Source organism: Pelophylax lessonae (assembly GCF_965119305.1).
Source record: "Pelophylax lessonae genome assembly, chromosome: 7".
NCBI lineage: Eukaryota > Metazoa > Chordata > Amphibia > Anura > Ranidae > Pelophylax > Pelophylax lessonae.
Window position 1 is genome coordinate 61,826,886 of NC_138774.1, and position 19,483 is coordinate 61,846,368.

Here is a 19,483-nt window from a genome sequence, read left to right on the forward strand (position 1 = left end):
ATTACGTTAACATCTTCGGAAGCTGTTGTGCCTTCTGTTAGAATTCCGTAGTGCTCTGAGACTTCTTTTATGGGAGTACCTCTTTATTAAAATATTTATAAATTTTCATATATTTTATGGGAGTACCTCTTTATTAAAATATATATACAGTATATATTATTATTATAGGTTTGTTTTAAATACCACATTTCTTTTCCTAGGGTGGTAATGCTGCCTGAATATACTGAATCTATAGAGGAGCAGCATTGTTGCCCTCCTCTCCTGATTTGGACTACAAACACATCCTCTCCTAATCTCCGTTGCATATCTTTTTTCAACCTGACTAACTATGTAACAATGCATAAGGAGGAGGGGTAGTGTAGTTCACAGAGGATAGCTGGGGAAACTGATAACATTGTTTGAGGTTTCAGCGCAGTGCCCAAAAAGTTAAGCACTGAATTTCTGTCAAAGAGAAACTTCAGTTGTTTGTAAGAAATTAAACGTCAGCAGCTGCAAATACTGTAGCTGCTGATTTTTAATAAAAAGGTACTTACCAGCCCAGACATCCAGCATTGTCTTCACCTGGGCCAGTTCTGCGGCCATCTTTGGATCATTGGCATCACCATCTTAGTTGTGGGAGCCGGATGTGACTCGCTTGCACAGCCAGTTCCACACTGTGTGTGTACGAGATCACGCTGCGCAATCATATTGGTCTTGCAGCCTCCTGGGACGTGTCCCAGGACACATTGCAGGGGGTGCAACGTCCCAGGGACATTGCTAGGTGAGAATTGTGAAATTGGGAGCAGGCATCTGTTATAAAAAGGTACCCACTCCCCCCCCCCACAAAAAAATCCTAATAGAACTAAGCCTAGAAAAAAAAAACACTAATGCAGCCACCACATCCAAGAACTGGTAAGTTGCAAAGCTGCAATATATTCCATTTTGTTACTTCAGCTTAGATGTACTTTATAGTTTTCAGCTAATGGAGCACTTTATATAGCCTCTGTGTGCTGGGCCCAGTCTACAAAACAGAATAATGCAAAACTCTGTTTTTGGCACACATAGAATATTATGTGATTTTGTGATATATTTCAGTATTTTGCTAAACCTAAGCAATCAGGGTAAATGTAGTTCACTTTTATTATAATAAATTATGGTGATTTGAGTTTCTACATTTTAACAGATGAATTCCTGTTCATACGCAGGAGTATACCGGAGAAAATAAACTGAACATATCTCTTTTCTTAAAACAGATCTCTTATCTGCTCCCCCTGGATGGAAAAATGGAATGAATTTCAAGCAATTGGGTAATCACTGGGTTATGAATGATATGTTTGTTTATAGAGGTTTTTTAACCACTTAAGCCCCGGAGGATTTGGCTGCTAAACGACCAGGGGGTATTTTGCGATTTGGCACTGCGTGACTTTAACAGACAATTGCGCGGTCGTGCGACGCTGTACCTAAACGAATTTGACGTCCTTTTTTTCCCACAAACAGAGCTTTCTTTTGGTGGTATTTGATCACCTGTGCGCTTTTTACTTTTTGCGCTATAAACAAAAAAAGAGCGTAAATTTTGCAAAAATAACAATATTTTTCATATTTTTTTATATGAAATTCCCCCCAAAAAAAATGTAAAAATCAAAATTTTTTAACATTTTCGGCCAATTTGTTTTATCCTACCTATGTTTGGTAAAAAAAATCGCAAAAAGCGTATTTTTATTGGTTTGCGCAAAAGTTATCGCGTTTACTAACAAAGGGAAAGATTTTTGTCATTTTTGTTGTTTTTTTTTTTTAACGCGTAATGGCGGCGATCTGCGATTTTTTTTTTTTTTGCGGTACTGCGACATTGCGGCGGACAGATCGGACCCTTGACTGACATTTTTGACACTTTTGGGGTTACCAGTGACATTTCTACAGTAATCAGTGCTATATATATGCACTGTTACTGTAAAAATACACTGGTAGTGAAGGGGTTAACTTTATTTGGGAGGGAGGGGATGTGTGTGTCCCTAGGGGTGTGCTTTCTACTGTGATTGGCTGTGGCTTGAGCTGTAAGGACACTGATCAACGGATCTACATAGTAGATCCGTGTGATCAGTGTTTTTACACCGAGGAGAATGACAGGTGGCTTGTTTACACAAGCTGCCTGACTTTCTCCTTCTCCCCCGACGATCGCCGAGTGATGGTGCCCTCGATGTGAAATAGGTGTGAATAGCGGTCCCTTTAAAAAAAAGTTGCTGAATCACCTTAAGCGTGAAAACTAAAGTAAATAAAGACGTGGCGCTACACCAAATAATCAATAAATTAACCACAAGATGAATCCATGGTTAAATACATATAATAAATAATACTGTTCCGTGACACACAAATGCAAATACAAATCCAATGTGACTGTTCCCAACACCAAAATAAACAGAGTGATTCTGTGAAGCGGATATCTTTTAGTTGTTTCACCACAGATGCTCTGAGGTTAGATGGCAACTCACCAAAGGTGTTTGACCCCTTTTTCACAGGAAGTCAATAAAACGCTGTATAAAGGACAAATTGGTTCCTAGCTCCCACCATACCGCTCCAAAGACCCCTCAGGATATAGCTATAAGTAGTAGGGATGTACTCCACCAAAGATACAGAAAGGGCTTATAGTGTAGGAATTTTATTGATTTTGGTGTAACCAGTTCTGGACCGGAAGGATTTTCCCCCTTAATGACCAGGCCATTTTTTGCAATTCGGCACTACATTACTTCAACGGGCAATTGCGCGGTCGTGCGAAGCTGTACCTAAATAAAATTGATGTCCTTTTTTTCCCACAAATAGTGCTTTCTACTATATGTTAGAAAATAGCATCTGATCTCTGAATATTTAGTGGGAGGTTCACTACAGGAAACACGCTTTGTAAGGAATACCAGTGAGTGATGTAATAACTTTTAGTCACCTACCTTTTACACTGACAGATGGACTGAAGCCCCCGGGAGTTCTTTCTCTGGCCAATCTTTTGGGGACTCTGGAAGATTTCACGCTGGCAGACTCCAGTGAGGATGAAGATGAAGCCAAAATAAAACAGAAACCCAAGGCAGACAAGACAGAGGGACTTCACAGGACGAATAGCCTGGAAGAGCTGGGTGTAGAGGTCAGATGGCAGCAGTGGGAACTTGTGGGGTTAATCCATGGAAACACACCTTCAGAATTATTTATATGCAGTCCAAAGTGTATTGAGGATGGCACTCAGTGCAGTATCATAAAACAACCAATCACATTCTATCTCACTGACTTCTGGTTACTTAAAGTGTTACTAAACCCACAACAGTAAAATCAATCTGTATATGCAGTAAAGCATGCTTGTTATACTCACTGCGGAACCTAAGGGGTTAATCCTCTCTATTGTGTATAAAGGCTTTTTGATCCTGGCTCTCTGATCCTCTTCTTCTCCCACTGTCCCCAATCCATCTCCTGATAGAACAGAACATTAGGGGACAGGTTGCACATGCTCAGTTTAATGTGTGATGCTAGAGATTTTATTTTTTCTAGGGAAAGTGCATGTGATCAGCATAGGGCCAATCAGCACTGTCAAGACATAGGGTCAGTGGTCCTGCAGCCTTATAGGAAATTGAAAACTCCTACAAGCTTTAAACAGACACTGATAGAAGGCATAAGATTGCGCTAACTGCTAATGTCAAAAAGTTTTTAGCAGTTTATATTTACCAAAATAATTTAATTTCCATGTTCTGTGTACTGTGGGAGACCAGATATAGTGAATGCAGGCTCCTGGGTTTAGTAACGCTTTAAGTATGGATCCTGCCAATACAGAAAGCAGTGCACAGGACTAGGTGTGGCCAGGTGCTGATTGACAGGCTACATGCTTGTGAATCGGCAGGGACAATGCTGATATTCACTCCTGTAGTGAAAGCACACACAGCCTAAAAGTGAGTGGCAACTCTGCCCTGAATTTAGAAGCATTGCAGCATTGTTGCCACCCCATCACAGGAGCTGCAGTAGGTGGGCTTCACTGGCAGGATCAACAGGTCTTTGTAGGATTTTGCCAGGGAGCTTTACAGTAGAATTCCACACTAGTCTTAAAAATGCCCCCTCCGTCCTCCTAACACTTATGCTGACTAACGTGTGTAAAAAAGATGTATACACTTACCTATTTTCAAGCCGCCCTGGTCTGGTCACCGGATCCCCTTTGTCAGCCAGCATCAGCTGCAGGGGAATGGAGAGAGCAGCTGACGTATCTGTTATTTTCAGCCCACAAATGCTTCTCCATAGAAGCCGTGGTTTCCATATACTGCACTGATAATGACCAACAAACCTGAAACAGTTGTATGCAGTTTGTATTGAATGGCTCTATAATATTTGACTATATCTGTCTTATAAACCAGCAGTTCTGGACATGCAGATGGCCCAGGGACAAATGGGGAAAGATTTGCATGGCACTGCCCGCTGCCCTAGAGAGGGGAATAAACACTTTCCTTTTCGGGATTTGTGATGGAAGTGAGACTTCCAAATCTCTCCTGTTTTAAGAAGGCTGCAATGGGAATTAGAAGCTGAATTCTGAAAGCAATGCTTTTAGTAAAAACTTTATTGAAGCTTGAGTTCAAAACATGCCTGGCTGAGGCTCCTCCCACTGATGCGTTTTATTCTCACATAAAGCATCCTCATTGGCTAAGACAGCAGCGCAGTGCGATTGGCTCCCGCTGCTGTCAATCAAAGTCAGTCAGCCATTCAGGAGAGAGCGGGGGTGGGGCTGGGTTGCGGCTCCATGTATGAATGAACACAGGTAGCTGTGACTTGGCTCAAGTGCCCCTACAGTAAGCTGCTTGCTTGTGAGGGCACTCAACAGGAGGGAGGGGCCAGGAGCATCAAAGAGGGACCCGAGAAGAGGAGGATCCACGCCACTCTGTGCAAAACCAACTGCACAGAGCAGGTAAGTATAACATGATTTTTTTTTTTAAACTAGACTTTACATTTGCTTTAAACAAAAACATTAAAAATATATAAATTTTGGGCTCTTTCACACGGCCGCTCCGCTTGTCCGCAAATCATCCTATTTTTTTGCGGATGATTTACGGACATAATGTAAGTCTATGGCATTGCGGATGTCAGCGGAATACCATCCGCTGACATCCGATTTTCTTCCTTTCAGTTCTGTTCCGTTTTTTGGAACGGAGCAGAACCCTATTTTTCCTCCGTTCAAAAAACGGAAAGGAAGGAAAATCGGATGTCAGCGGTGTCATCCGCTGACATCGGCAATGTCCATAGACTTACATTATGTCCGCATATCATCCGCAAACGGATGGGATGATATGCGGACACACGGAGCGGATGACACAAGTGTCACCCGCTCCGTGAAAAAAAAAAAGTCCCGCAGCGGATAAGATCAGCGGAGCGGCCGTGTGAAAGAGCCCTTTATTTATACAAAATTATTAAAAAGATATAGATGCACAAATTTGCTTAAACAGCAATTTATGATAATCTCAACAGACTAGAAGTTATACAAACATGTCAAACTGGTCGCATAGGAGCCTCAGACAGATGCTGAGGGTGAGTATTTCACCATGTACTGTATATCCTCTACCTGTTTCGTGGCAGAAGCTGCTTCTTCAGAAGGTGTTATACATAGTATCATCTACAACATGGGCGTCCAACCTTTTGGCTTCTCTGGGCCACATTGAGTGTAGAGAACTTTTCTCGGGCCGCATATAAAAAATATACTATAGTTAAGGTTTATAAGTAATAAAATGCCCCTGCGCCCTTCTTGCGCCGCCGCACCCCTGCACTAATTTAACACAACTAGAGGATGATCAAATGAAATGGAATCAGTATACAGAGGTTTACTTCTTCTGAGAAATATTAAAGGAACACTCTAACCACCATGACCACTTCAGTGATTTGAAGTGGTCATGGTGGTAGGAGTCAGAAACCCTGCACATGCTCGCCTCCCCCCCTCCCCTCCGAGGCAGCCTCTGCCTACCGTTAGTTAGAAGCCGCTGTGGCCATGCCCCCGACCCAACTTCCTTCCTCCCCAGCAAAAAAAAATTGTCAGGGGGCAGTGGGCCGCATTGGCTGGGGTTCCGGGCCTCATGTGGCCCCCGGGCCGCAGATTGGACATGCCTGATCTACAACAAAACAAACATTTAATTATACCAATGTATCAATAAATTGTAGTGAGGGGAAAAGAGTTGCTGATTGTTGACACAAGAGAGACCAAAGCTCAGATAGCAGTCAAGGTAGGGACGCCACAGGAACTCCCTCATGGCGGACACTGGGGCAAAACTTGTGAGTGTGTCAATGTAACAATAACTGAATTCAAGGATTCAGTGTATTACTAACAAGCCTGCAGTCAGTGTGTACTACTAGTAGGGTAATCAGCTTCAGTTTCAATATGGTTGCAAGGTCCAAAATTTTGTCAGTGCTTGATGTGAATGATTTGGTGTTTGGATCCAATGTAATAATAATTGATTTTCTTTCCCTGTCCTTCAGACGAAGTCCTCTGCTCCTGCACCCCCACCCCCAGCCTCGCCTTTGCCAGAATCCACTCAGGAACAATGGGCCATTCCACTGAGCAGCCTCACCCCCGTGAATGATTTCTACAAACGTATTCCGGATCTAGCCTTTAAGGTGAGAGAAATCATCTTTATGTATCAGTATGAAGATACAGTCAAAACTCCCGCCAATTTTGTGCCTAACCACACATGGAGAGGATTGAGTTGACAAGACTATGCATTAAAGTGCACCTGTAATAGTAAAACTAATTTTGGTCTGCCATACATGATATTGTCCAATTGCCTCCATCCCTGAATATGTAGAAAAAAGAGAGAGCCAAAATAGTGGGACTTTAAAGGAGGCATTTTTTGATTGAAAAAGGGTATTTTAATCATAGATCAATGGAAACATAAGTAGAAACCATAAATCCATTCATATAGATGTAAACGAATATAGAAGACAACATATGGCAAGGTATACTATTCACATTGAAAACATTGGGTACAGATTGGAGGATCTAAAATAGGATCTCTGGGAATAAATATTATGTATCCAAAGCTCCTGATGAATGGACGGAGGTCCAAGAAACGCATAGAGCCTACATTTAACTCAGATGTTTTGTTTCAATTTCAACAGATTATGAATTGACAAACATACATTTTATATTGAATTTTTTATTCCCAGAGATCCTATTTTAGATTCTCCAATACTGTACCCAATGTTTTCAATGTGAATTGTATACCTTGCCATATGTTGTCTTCTGTATTCGTTTACATCTACAGTGCCTTGCGAAAGTATTCGGCCCCCTTGAACTTTGCGACCTTTTGCCACATTTCAGGCTTCAAACATAAAGATATAAAACTGTAATTTTTTGTGAAGAATCAACAACAAGTGGGACACAATCATGAAGTGGAACGGAATTTTTGGATATTTCAAACTTTGTTAACAAATAAAAAACTGAAAAATTGGGCGTGCAAAATTATTCAGCCCCTTTACTTTCAGTGCAGCAAACTCTCTCCAGAAGTTCAGTGAGGATCTCTGAATGATCCAATGTTGACCTAAATGACTAATGATGATAAATAGAATCCACCTGTGTGTAATCAAGTCTCCGTATAAATGCACCTGCACTGTAATAGTCTCAGAGGTCCGTTTAAAGAGCGGAGAGCATCATGAAGAACAAGGAACACACCAGGCATGTCCGAGATACTGTTGTGGAGAAGTTTGAGGCCGGATTTGGATACAAAAAGATTTCCCAAGCTTTAAACATCCCAAGGAGCACTTGGGATGCGATAATATTGAAATGGAAGGAGTATCAGACCACTGCAAATCTACGAAGACCTGGCTGTCCCTCTAAACTTTCAGCTCATACAAGGAGAAGACTGATCAGAGATGCAGCCAAGAGGCCCATGATCACTCTGGATGAACTGCAGAGATCTACAGCTGAGGTGGGAGACTCTGTCCATAGGACAACAATCAGTCGTATACTGCACAAATCTGGCCTTTATGGAAGAGTGGCAAGAAGAAAGCCATTTCTTAAAGATATCCATAAAAAGTGTCATTTAAAGTTTGCCACAAGCCACCTGGGAGACACACCAAACATGTGGAAGAAGGTGCTCTGGTCAGATGAAACCAAAATCGAACTTTTTGGCAACGATGCAAAACGTTATGTTTGGTGTAAAAGCAACACAGCTCATCACCCTGAACACACCATCCCCACTGTCAAACATGGTGGTGGCAGCATCATGGTTTGGGCCTGCTTTTCTTCAGCAGGGACAGGGAAGATGGTTAAAATTGATGGGATGATGGATGGAGCCAAATACAGGACCATTCTGGAAGAAAACCTGATGGAGTCTGCAAAAGACCTGAGACTGGGACGGAGATTTGTCTTCCAACAAGACAATGATCCAAAACCTAAAGCAAAATCTACAATGGAATGGTTCACAAATAAACATATCCAGGTGTTAGAATGGCCAAGTCAAAGTCCAGACCTGAATCCAATCGAGAATCTGTGGAAAGAACTGAAAACTGCTGTTCACAAACGCTCTCCATCCAACCTCACTGAGCTCGAGCTGTTTTGCAAGGAGGAATGGGCAAAAATTTCAGTCTCTCGATGTGCAAAACTGATAGAGACATACCCCAAGCGACTTACAGCTGTAATCGCAGAAAAAGGTGGCGCTACAAAGTATTAACTTAAGGGGGCTGAATAATTTTGCACGCCCAATTTTTCAGTTTTTTATTTGTTAAAAAAGTTTGAAATATCCAATAAATTTCGTTCCATTCATGATTGTGTCCCACTTGTTGTTGATTCTTCACAAAAAATTACAGTTTTATATCTTTATGTTTGAAGCCTGAAATGTGGCAAAAGGTCGCAAATTTCAAGGGGGCCGAATACGTTCGCAAGGCACCGTATATGAATGGATTTATGGTGTCTACTTATGTTTCCATTTATCTATGATTAAAATCCCCTTTTTCAATCAAAAAATGCCTCATTCAAAGTCCCACTATTTTGGCTCTCTCTTTTTTCTGCACCTGTAATAGTGTTAAACCATCTAAACTAGCCTTACAAATCAATCTTTTAAATCTCTGTTTGTAAGGGAATTTAGCCACGCTGCGAATCCCAGCAGCAAGAATGGACTGATTCCTGCAGCTGGGATTGACAGCTTTGTGTGGATTGCCGCAGCTAAATGCATCATTCACATAGCTAGTCATTTACCAGCAGTAAATTCAGCCGAATGCACTTTGTAGCTGCGGCTGTTGACAGCCTGTCATGAGCTTGGTGGCTACTGCTATCTGCATGTGCTGACAATCCCATCTATAGGAATCAGTAGATTCTTGCCGCTTGAATTCACTGCATGGCTAAATGCACATACCAATGGAGTCTAATCCGCCCTTTCTACTGCACCTTCCTGTTGGCCAATTTTTATGCCCCATTAGCTAATAGGTGCGGGAGAAGGAAGTTCAGTTTATAACACTGCAAGAAAGAGTCCCAATTTACATAATTAGAGTGTCCTGAAACCCTGCAAATATATATGTTCAGACATCTAAAGCCATGTACACAGGATCAGAATATTGTACAAAAAATACCGCTTTCAAATCGATCGTACGATAATCTAAACGTTAGTACGCAGCTTTTGTCCGAAAATATCCGAAGGGACAAACACGAAAATTTTTCTCGTCCGATACCAGATCGTACGATTTGTGTTTTAATTAGTACCGTTTCATCCAAAAATACAATACAAATACAGTACATCACTTCTGAATTTTTATTCTGTCGTACAAGGATTTTCATACTTAAGTAACCTATTCGTCTTCAATATGGAGACTAGCATGCAAAAAAAAACAGATGATCATTTGCCTGATAATCTCATTGTGTGTACTAGGCTTAAGTGTGCCTACGTTTGATTTTCTGGGACAGTTTGGGTACTTGGACACCATGACAGGTGTAAAAGGGGTATTTAGAGGGGTATTCCACCCTGAACTGGTATTTACATTTTAGGTAGGTAGCAGAAAATAAAACCATGTAAAGGCTTACTAACTTGAGCTCCAGGATCTGCACACCTTCTGCAACAATTGTGAGGGGCTCCCATTCCTACCATTGAAGTCTATGCAGGTCGCTCCAGGTCGCCCCAAAGAAGCTCCGGACCCTTTTTCTGAGTCGGAGCGACTTGTGTCGCTCCTATTAGAACGGGTCCACAGCTTCTCTATGCCAGGCGACCTGTCAGGTGACCAGGTCGCCCCAGTGTGAACGGGGTCTAAAAGGATAAGTTCACTTTTTAAAATAAATAAATAAATGCACATCTTTTTGCAGGTCAAAGTAAAAGTACAATTATCCTATATTCTTTTTTATTGGGAGCCTGTAAAGCATCAGGAGATGCGTGGGTGCAATGCAAGGCTGCAGACTATCAGTGTAGCTGTCTGCCCGTACCTCATACAGGCAGACAACTACTGAATAACAGCAAAAATCAGTGGACTACTAGAGCGCTCACCAGCGCCCTAGTAGATCATTGAGAGCTACAAGCAGTCAGCTGCACTGGCTAATGGTAATTGTAGTTCTCTCATTCACAGAACTCCTTATTTTTTTTATTTTAAAGTGATTGTAAAGTCTTGTTTATTTAAAAGAAACAAACATGTAATACTCACCTGCTCTTTGCAGTTAGTTTTGCACAGAGCAGCCCCAATCCTCCTCTTCTCGGGTACCTCTTTGGTGCCCCAACAGCAAGCTGCTTGCTGTGGAAGCACCCGAGCTAAATCACAGCTCCCTGTGTCCATTCAGACATAGAGCCGCGACCCTGCTCCTCCCCCCTCTCCTGATTAGCTGACTGACTTTGATTAATAGCAACGAGAGTGAATTGTGCCTCGTTGCTGTCTTAGCCAATGAGGAGGGGAGTCCCGGGCAGTTAAGACACTCCTGAAACATCAGATAAAGATGGGCTCAGGTAAGTATTAGGGGGGGGGGGGGGGTTTGCTGAGGCGGGTTGCTGCACACAGAAGGTTTTTTTAACTTAAGACATAGAATGCATTAAGATAAAAAAAAAACCTTCTGCCTTTACAACTCCTTTAACCGGTTGCCGACCGCCGCAAGTACATTTACTGCGGCGGTCAGCCCCGGCCAGGCAAAGTGACGTAGGGGTACGTCACTTGCCTGTCACTGACTTGTGAGCCAATAGCGGGCGAGCGCGCGCCCCGGCTTGTTCACTGACAAGTCAGTGCCTGTGACCGGCGGACCCGATTGTCCGCTGGTCACTCACGATCGTCTCCGGTGAAGGGAGAAAGGCAGGTGGCTAATGTAAACAAGCCGCCTGTCATTCTCCCCTGTGTAAAAATGGAGATCAGACGGTTCTACTATGTAGGACCGTTGATCTCTGTTTTTTCAATAGTAGACCCGTCCCTTCACAGTTAGAAGCACGCCCCTAGGACACACTTAACCCCTCCCTCTCCAATACAGTTAACCCTTTCCCTGCCAGTGTCATTTTTGCAGTAACAGTGCATATGTATAGCACTGATTACTGCAGTAATGTCACTGGTACCCCCAAAAGTGTCAAAAATGTCAGTCAAGGGTCTGATCTGTCCGCCGAAATGTCGCAGTCCCGCAAAAAAAATCGCAGATCGCCGCCATAACTCGTTAAAAAAAAAAAAACACCAAAAATGACAAAAATCTTTCCCTTTGTTAGTAAATGCGATAACTTTTGCGCAAACCAATCAAAATACACTTTTTGCAATTTTTTTTTACCAAACATATGTAGCATAAAACAAATTGGCCGAAAATGTTAAAAAATTTTGATTTTTACATTTTTTTTGGGGAATTTCATATTAAAAAATGTGAAATATATTGTTATTTTTGCAAAATTGACGCTCTTTTTTTGTTTATAGCGCGTGATCAAAAAATTGCACAGGTGATCAAATACCACCAAAAGAAAGCTCTGTTTGTGGGGAAAAAAAAGGACGTCAAATTCGTTTAGGTACAGCATCGCACGACCGCGCAATTGTCCGTTAAATTCACGCAGTAAAAAATCGCAAAAAAAACCCTGGTCAGGAAGGGGGTAAAATCTTCCGGGGCTTAAGTGGTTAATTGTGACAATGGGTGCGGGGAGAAGATGCCTGGCCCGCATCTGCAACATGTTAGATGTTACACACTGAATACGGGCTTAACCTGTAACATGTTATGAAAAGTGAACTTTCTTTTAAGAGGTTTTGCCTGGCTGTATATATTGGATATGTCACACCAGTTTTCGTATCTGCAGCATCCATTTGAACTGGACCCCTTCCAGAAGAAAGCCATTCAGTGTCTCGAAGATGGTTCTTCTGTCTTCATCGCGGCTCACACATCTGCTGGGAAGACTGTGGTGGCAGAATATGCCATAGCACTGTCTCTAAAGCACATGACCAGGTGAGTGTTTCTATTCCTGTATCTACCTAAAGAGTATGTATGGGCAAAAAAAAATCATTAAATCTCTCCAACGTGCACATTTCCCCATGTTTTCTCCTTTTAAAATGCTGCAACTACAGAAAAATACATGTTGATCTTGCTGGAGATCCAGTGAGCTCCTAAATGTCCTTTGTTTTCTGCTTCTATTGCACTGAATTTGCAAATGTGATCGGTCCCACCCAATTCTCTCTGTAAACTACAGGACATCTTCCCCCTTATGAAGGTGAGCAGAGGGGGAGGTATTTGGTAGTCCTAACACATTTCCTGTCCAAGATTGACAATACTGCTGCTCCATAGATGCAGTACAGTGAGCGTTGTCATCCTAGGACAGAAAGTGTATTACTACTGTACAAAATCCTGAATAAAAAAAAGAAAACGAAGGCAGCCACCACTTTTAAGGACTGGTAAGAGGCAATATGTACATTTTTTGTTCTTGGGTTTGGAGACACTATAAGAAAACAGCTTAATACACATTTAAAGTGTATGTAAAGCCATTATTTTTCAGTTTTGGGTAAAGTAGGGAATAATGATGTCGTTTTTGCTGTCTCGTACCAATGGGGAAGTTTCTGTTCACCTCCTGTCCAAGAGGCGCAATAGGACGTTAGTGGAAATCTCCCAAAGTGCAGGGAATGGCCCTCTTAGACAGATGTCCCTAGAAAAGGTGAAGATGAAGATTTTCTCTAACCTCTCATTCTTGGGACAACTCACTTTATTTCTCTAACAAGGGTCATGAGTATAAATATAGCGGACACAGACAGCAATAAAGCGTGAAATGACACTTGAAGCACCTCACCACTGCTAAAAGGTCCAGATAGAAATGTTTTTGCCTAAAGGTCAGGAGGGATAATCCAAAGAGTATCCGATGCGTTTCGGGGGTCCAAAAATGCCACCTTCATCAGGGCTGAAGATTGAAAACAATGTGAATGGACTAGAAGTGAACTGAACATTTCATAATATTTCTTCCAATGTGATTTGTGGCATTGTATTCATAAAATATTGATGGTGATGTAAGCCATCTGGTTTGTAGGGAGGTGGCTTCTACACCTTAGAGCAGTGGTCCTCAACCCTGGCCTACAGGGCCCACTAACAGGCCAGATTTTAAGTATTACCTTGGGGAGATGCAGACTAGAGTACTGCAATCACTGAGCAGCAAATGATATCACCTGGGATGTATTTCAGTTATCTTGAAAATCTGGCCTGTTAGTGGGCCCTGTAGGCCAGGGTTGAGGACCACTGCCCTAGAGGATCTCCAGTTTCCCTAGCTTGTAGTGTAATGTAACAAAAATGTAAATTGAAGCATCACACCACTGCTAAAGGGTCCAGATACCACTTTATTCCAATAAAAGTCAGGGCGACAATCCAAACAGTTCCAATGCATTTTGGGGGTCCAAAAACACTCCCTTTATCAGGGCTTTGGCTTGAAAACAATTTGAATAAGCTAGAAGTGAACTAGAACTTTATTGGTATTTCTTCCAGCGTGATTACAAGCAAAGGCCTGGTGTGCAGAGGGTTTGGCCGCCTTCCTGTGTTGCCTTCCTGCTCAATGAAAGAGTACCATCAAAATGCAGAGCTTTCCAGTGTTCACTTTCCGCTATAGTTTTCCTAAACACCTCCCAGTGCTTGAAAACATGTTCTGTGCAATAAAGTGGAATCTGGTTCACTGGGCATAACCTCTCACCATTCATTAAGTACTGTGCAGGGCATTGTGGGAACATAAAAATAAAATAAATAAATAAATAATAAAAATACAAAACATAAAAATTGATATTAGGAAGTTAAAGGCTTAGGCAGCCCATACATTAACCAACTTTCTTTCCTTCAATTCCCACATGAACACATTCAGTGGGGGAATCCCTCCCATGGAGCTGTTGTATTATGACAGCGGGCAGGTTTCCCAGCCGTCAGAATACATTGATCAATGATGGCAGCTATTGCCTCCAGCAGTGATTGAATGAGAAAAAAAAAAGACAGGCTGGTTGAACTGAAGTCGATCGATAGATCAACTTCAGCACAACCAGCCTGCCCATACATAGATTTAAATTTCAATTCATCTGTGGCCTGGCTTGAAGTCCATCTTTTGTGAAAAAAGTAGTAAATGCAGCAACATTGGTCCTATGACCAATGTGCATTTTCTATTTTTTTGCACTGAAGCCTGCAGAGCATTGAATCTGTGACCAGTGCATCATGAGTACAGTACTCTGGCTCCTGCAATGTTTTTCCCAGCCTCCGGTCCATATGGAAGTACAGACCTTCTGTTATAAGGCTGAAGGAAGTGCAGCTAGCCTACAATTTATTGTGACGTCACCACGCTGCTGCCTCCAGGCTGAATCCACAGCTGTACATTATCCTCAAGAACACGCTCAGGGATTGGCAGCTGCGTCTAGAAGCCCCACCTCACTCCCAGGCCCTGCCCAGAACACAGAGGCATGGAGGGAGACAGTGAATGGGAGGAGAACTCACTGATGTGCTTTTCAGAGTCTCTCTGCTGCAATGGCAGGTGGGACATTGAGAAAACTACTATAAACACTCCCAGACTTGGAAGATGTGGCTATGTGGACAGATCTGTACTAAAGTCAAACAATTACAAATTTCTTCCAGAAGAATCACCTCGCAATGCAGGTCTGATTGGTAGGAAGGGGGGGGGGGGGTTGGGTTTTGATGATGGTGTATACAACCATGCCTTATATTACACCCTAAATATGGTTGTAAGATGAAACATGTTCTAATACTTAAGCTGAAATAGTAAGAAAACACCCGTGCTTGGTCAATATATAATAAACAATATTCACCCAATAAGTAATACTTAAGCTGGCCTTACGCATGGGAATTTGGGAATTTTGGCTGGTTGCTAAGTAAATTCGAAATATGCTCTGTGGGTAGCCCTGTCGCCTCCCTCCCATCGACATCCTTCAAATGAAAAAAACAAAGATGCCAGACAGAAAGTATTTGGCTGATAAGTAGCTGCATCCAATCAGATGTAGATACTGTTTGGGTATTCTAAAGCTGGTCATAGATGTGTTTTTTTTTTTTTTTTTTTTTCGTTCAGCCAGTGGACTAAATGAAAAAAATAAATGTATTCCTCCATCCACACAACCAGGGTAGATAGCGTAATGCCCACTGCTGGGACATTGTATACTGATAGCGGGGCTCAGTGATGTCAGAATACATTGATCTGTGGCTGCAGCCGATTTTTTAATACAACAGGCACAGCAGAAGATTTGTCCATCTGTGTTGGATAATGTAGAGGAAATTGTTAGACAGGCCATAGATGGTGTGAATTTCTTTCCTGCAATTATGGGTTGCAGGAAAGAAATTTGCACGATTTCCCCATCAACACAGACAGTGCTGACAGGAGAATTGTCTGCTCCCCATGGGGGCGGACAGGGGAAGCTGTCCTCGCTAGGAGAAGACAGGGATTATTGATAGTGGCTATAACAGCCACTAGCAATAATCGCACGTGAATCCGCTAGACTGGTTGTACAACTAGGTTGATCGATCGATCAACTTGGTACATTCAGCCTGCCAACACATGGTTTGAATCTCGGTCGGTTCCTGCTGAATCGGCTGAGATTCGAACCATCTTTGGCCCGCCCTTTGATTATTTTCATTCAGCCTGCAGGCTGAACAAAAACAAAATTTAGAGTGTATTTTGTAATGCATATAACCAGTGTAAGTGAACACCATAACTAACTGGAATATAGAGTGTTTTGTTTGTGTGTGTTTCAGGAGTTTGATCCAAGTTTCTGTCCACGTGTGTTAGTAATGGTTTGGCTGCAGACTGCCTTATCATCTTTATCTCTTTCATGTCTTAGTATAACCAATAGTAAATGAGCTGTTTATTGTAAATGTGCATTGTCCATTTATTTCTTCCTCTAGAGCCATATACACCTCCCCCATAAAGGCCTTGTCCAATCAGAAGTTTCGAGATTTCAAGATCACTTTTGGGGACGTTGGCCTGATCACAGGAGATGTCCAGCTCTATACAGCGGCGTCATGTCTTATTATGACCACAGAGATCTTACGGTATGTGCTTGTCTTTTGTAGAAGTTTTAAAGTAGATGTAAGCCCAACCGTTAAAATCTTATCCAAGCTGTAACATGTTACTGTTATTTCAAAAGTCATTTTTAATATCCTTACTGTGGAGTAAACCCAGACTGAATGACCTTTTGTTTGCTAATGGACTGTGTATCATGAAAACGTGCTATTCCTTTTTTTTTTTTACCTATTTTTATCTTTTGTTGCATCTCAGTGTTCTGATATCCTGCAGCTTCTTTGCGGCCACTTACTGGTTACTCCAGTGATGGCTGCATGGCATTTCTCAGGATGTGTGCTATAATCTCCATCAGAAGTCCATGTGACAGGGAAGAGACACAGGAGCACAAATTGGAGACAGGTATACAGAGTTGTAATCCTATAACAGGAAGTATCTTAAAGGAGAAGTACAGCCAAAACTCATTTGGCTGTACTTCTCCTGTTGATCACTCCTGTGATGAAGCCTGCTGTCGGCTGATGTCACAGAGCCGGTCCAGGCTCAGGCAAGATCGCAACAATAGAGTCAGGATCTGCTCACATGCCTGGACCAGCACCCTCTCCTGCCCCCCCCCTCCACAGCCCAGCGCTCCAGTGAGCACAGAGGAGGACAGAGCAGGGAGCTGGGAGAACCGAGCGTTCAGTGGTGTTCGATCGCTTGGTTCTCAGTTGTGGAGGTGTCGGGGGACAGATGCAGCATCTGAGCTGTGCAGCATCCACCTAGGTAAGTATGATTCTTATAATAAAAACCATCTCTTTTAACAAGGACCTTCATGGCAGGATCATCAGGTTTTTATATATATATATATATATATATATATATATATATATATATATATATATATATACAGTATATTTTTATTTTATTTTTTTACTACACATTTTTATTGACATAATAAAGAAAATAACTGCTGTGGTTACATATAATGAATGAGAAGATTCACAGTATACAGAGGTATAAGGTTTTATATATATATATATATATATATATATATATATATATATATGTGTGTGTGTGTGTGTGTGTGTGTATATATATATATATATATATATATATATATATATATATATATATATATATGCAAAATTAAAACAAACAAAAATAACAGTAAATTTGTAATGGAAAATTAAAGAATCCCATAGAATCTTAAAGCGCAGTTTCGGAGTCGGATACGTTTTTTCACTAAAAATACCCCCGGGACAGTCAGGGCTAGTGTATTCCACAATGAATAGCCTCTGAACTGTCCCGGGTCGCACTTACCTTTTAGAAGAAATACTTACCTTGAAAATGTCTTCTCCAGCGCTGCCATCTCAGGTGTGGGCAGCTGAAGCCAGCGCGTCCTCTTCTGCATCCTCTTCGGTGACGTCGGAGTCCCAGAATGCCCTGCACCGGCCCTGCTTGTCAGTTCCAGTGCAGGAAATGCCGCGCCTGCACCGGAAGTGACGAGCGGGGCCGGTGCAGGCGCATTGACTTTCAGCTCCCAGGAGTCATCGCAAGCCGGAAGAGACGGCGCGGGCCGCGGCCGCAGAGGGAGGAAGTGGAAGAAAGGTGAGTATATTTTCTTCTATAACAAGGTAAGTAAACAAAAAAAAAATAAAAAATCAGGAGCATCCATTTGTTTTTCAGGTGCCACTCAGCAAGCGGATGGCCCAAAATCCATTTTGTCGATTTTTAGGCCGGAACTCTGCTTTAAATGGCTATTATTAAAAATCATATGGAATAAAAATGAATGATAATAAAGATTATATTATTAATAATAATATAGAGTAATTTTAAGCTATAACCATCATTCTACCATCATGGTAAAAATATGAAGGTTGAGTATAATAAGAATCATCAGGTTTTATTTAATTGAAAGTTGCAGACCTGAAAAAATTAAAAATGGCTTTTGTAAAACAATACCATGATACGCTTATATGAGATTTTAGTGATTTGATTTAAATATAGTTTAAAGGGTAACTGTAATTTTATGCAGTTTCCTGGGATCACTTTTCCCCATCCTCCTCAGTGCATCCCGCCAGGACAAACCCCTACCTTTCTCCTCAACACTGCGATCTTCACTATGCAACCCTGCTTAGAGCTGCGCAGGTTTTTCATCCAAATGCACCCTCTTTGTACTGCACATGCATTCCATGGCCCTATTTATGCCTATGGGGAGCCATATTTTATGGTGCTTTGCAGCAGTCTAGCAGAATAGGGCTCTACCATAGGATTAAATAGGGTCACAACATGCATTTCTCAGAGGTTACTTTGAGAAGAGCTCTGTGGCTCAGAGAGGGGCCACACAGTGAGAATAGCTTAATCGAAGAGGAAGGTAAATCCGTGAATAGACAGATCCAAATTTGGCTGGTTCAGCATTTGAATCCATTTATGGCCAGGCTGATTGTATTGAAGTTGATCCATCGAACTACTTCAGTACAACTAGCCTTTCAGGTTTTTTTGCGTGATCATTGTATGCTGCCGGTGGGGAAGGCTTCCTAATGGCAGAGCACAAAATCGCTGTGGGAAGGAATCACACACTGTACATATTGCAGTTTTCTTTCCTTCAGCCATGGGTTGAAGGAAAGAAAATTGCTCGAATCCCCCCCATCAACACAGTGTTGATGGGGGTATTCCTGCAATTTTTTTTTCCTTCAGCCCATGGTTGAAGGAAAGAAAATTGCTTCATGTATGGCCTGCCTTAAGCCTAGAACACACGGACTTAATGTCAGCCGATTCAAAAGAAGCCCCTGTGTATGGCAGCCAGTCCTACAGAAGCTGGCTGTTAGGCCGGCTTCTTATGAAGGCCCATGATTGAAAAAGGTTTGCCGATCGGCTCCCAATCAGCACTCTCGGCCAATGGCTGAGAGCGCTGACTGGAGTGTTCTGGCAGGGGGCCGCCCCAGATGTCAGAACACAATAGCACAGCAGGGGAGATCGCTGTACTAACATCAGATTGTTAGTACAGCGGCTCCGACCTGTGCAGTTAGTTTTTTTCAATCCACCCGCTGGGTTGAACGAAAAAAAAAACTAGCGTGTGTACAAGGCTTGGGTGTTCGTCTTGGTGGTATGCACTCGGGGGTAGGGGA

At 42.2% G+C, this 19,483-nt stretch overlaps 1 protein-coding gene across 1 annotated transcript in view; it reads left to right on the plus strand.

Annotated features, from left to right (window-relative positions):
- SKIC2 (SKI2 subunit of superkiller complex) overlaps positions 1-19,483 on the plus strand; it is a 125,039-nt gene that overhangs the window by 26,559 nt on the left and 78,997 nt on the right. The window contains exons 8-12 of the mRNA XM_082263474.1: positions 1,233-1,286; positions 2,931-3,106; positions 6,457-6,594; positions 12,201-12,346; positions 16,262-16,408. Of these exons, the coding sequence (XP_082119600.1) occupies positions 1,233-1,286; positions 2,931-3,106; positions 6,457-6,594; positions 12,201-12,346; positions 16,262-16,408 (661 nt within the window). The remainder of the gene's footprint in view (positions 1-1,232; positions 1,287-2,930; positions 3,107-6,456; positions 6,595-12,200; positions 12,347-16,261; positions 16,409-19,483) is intronic.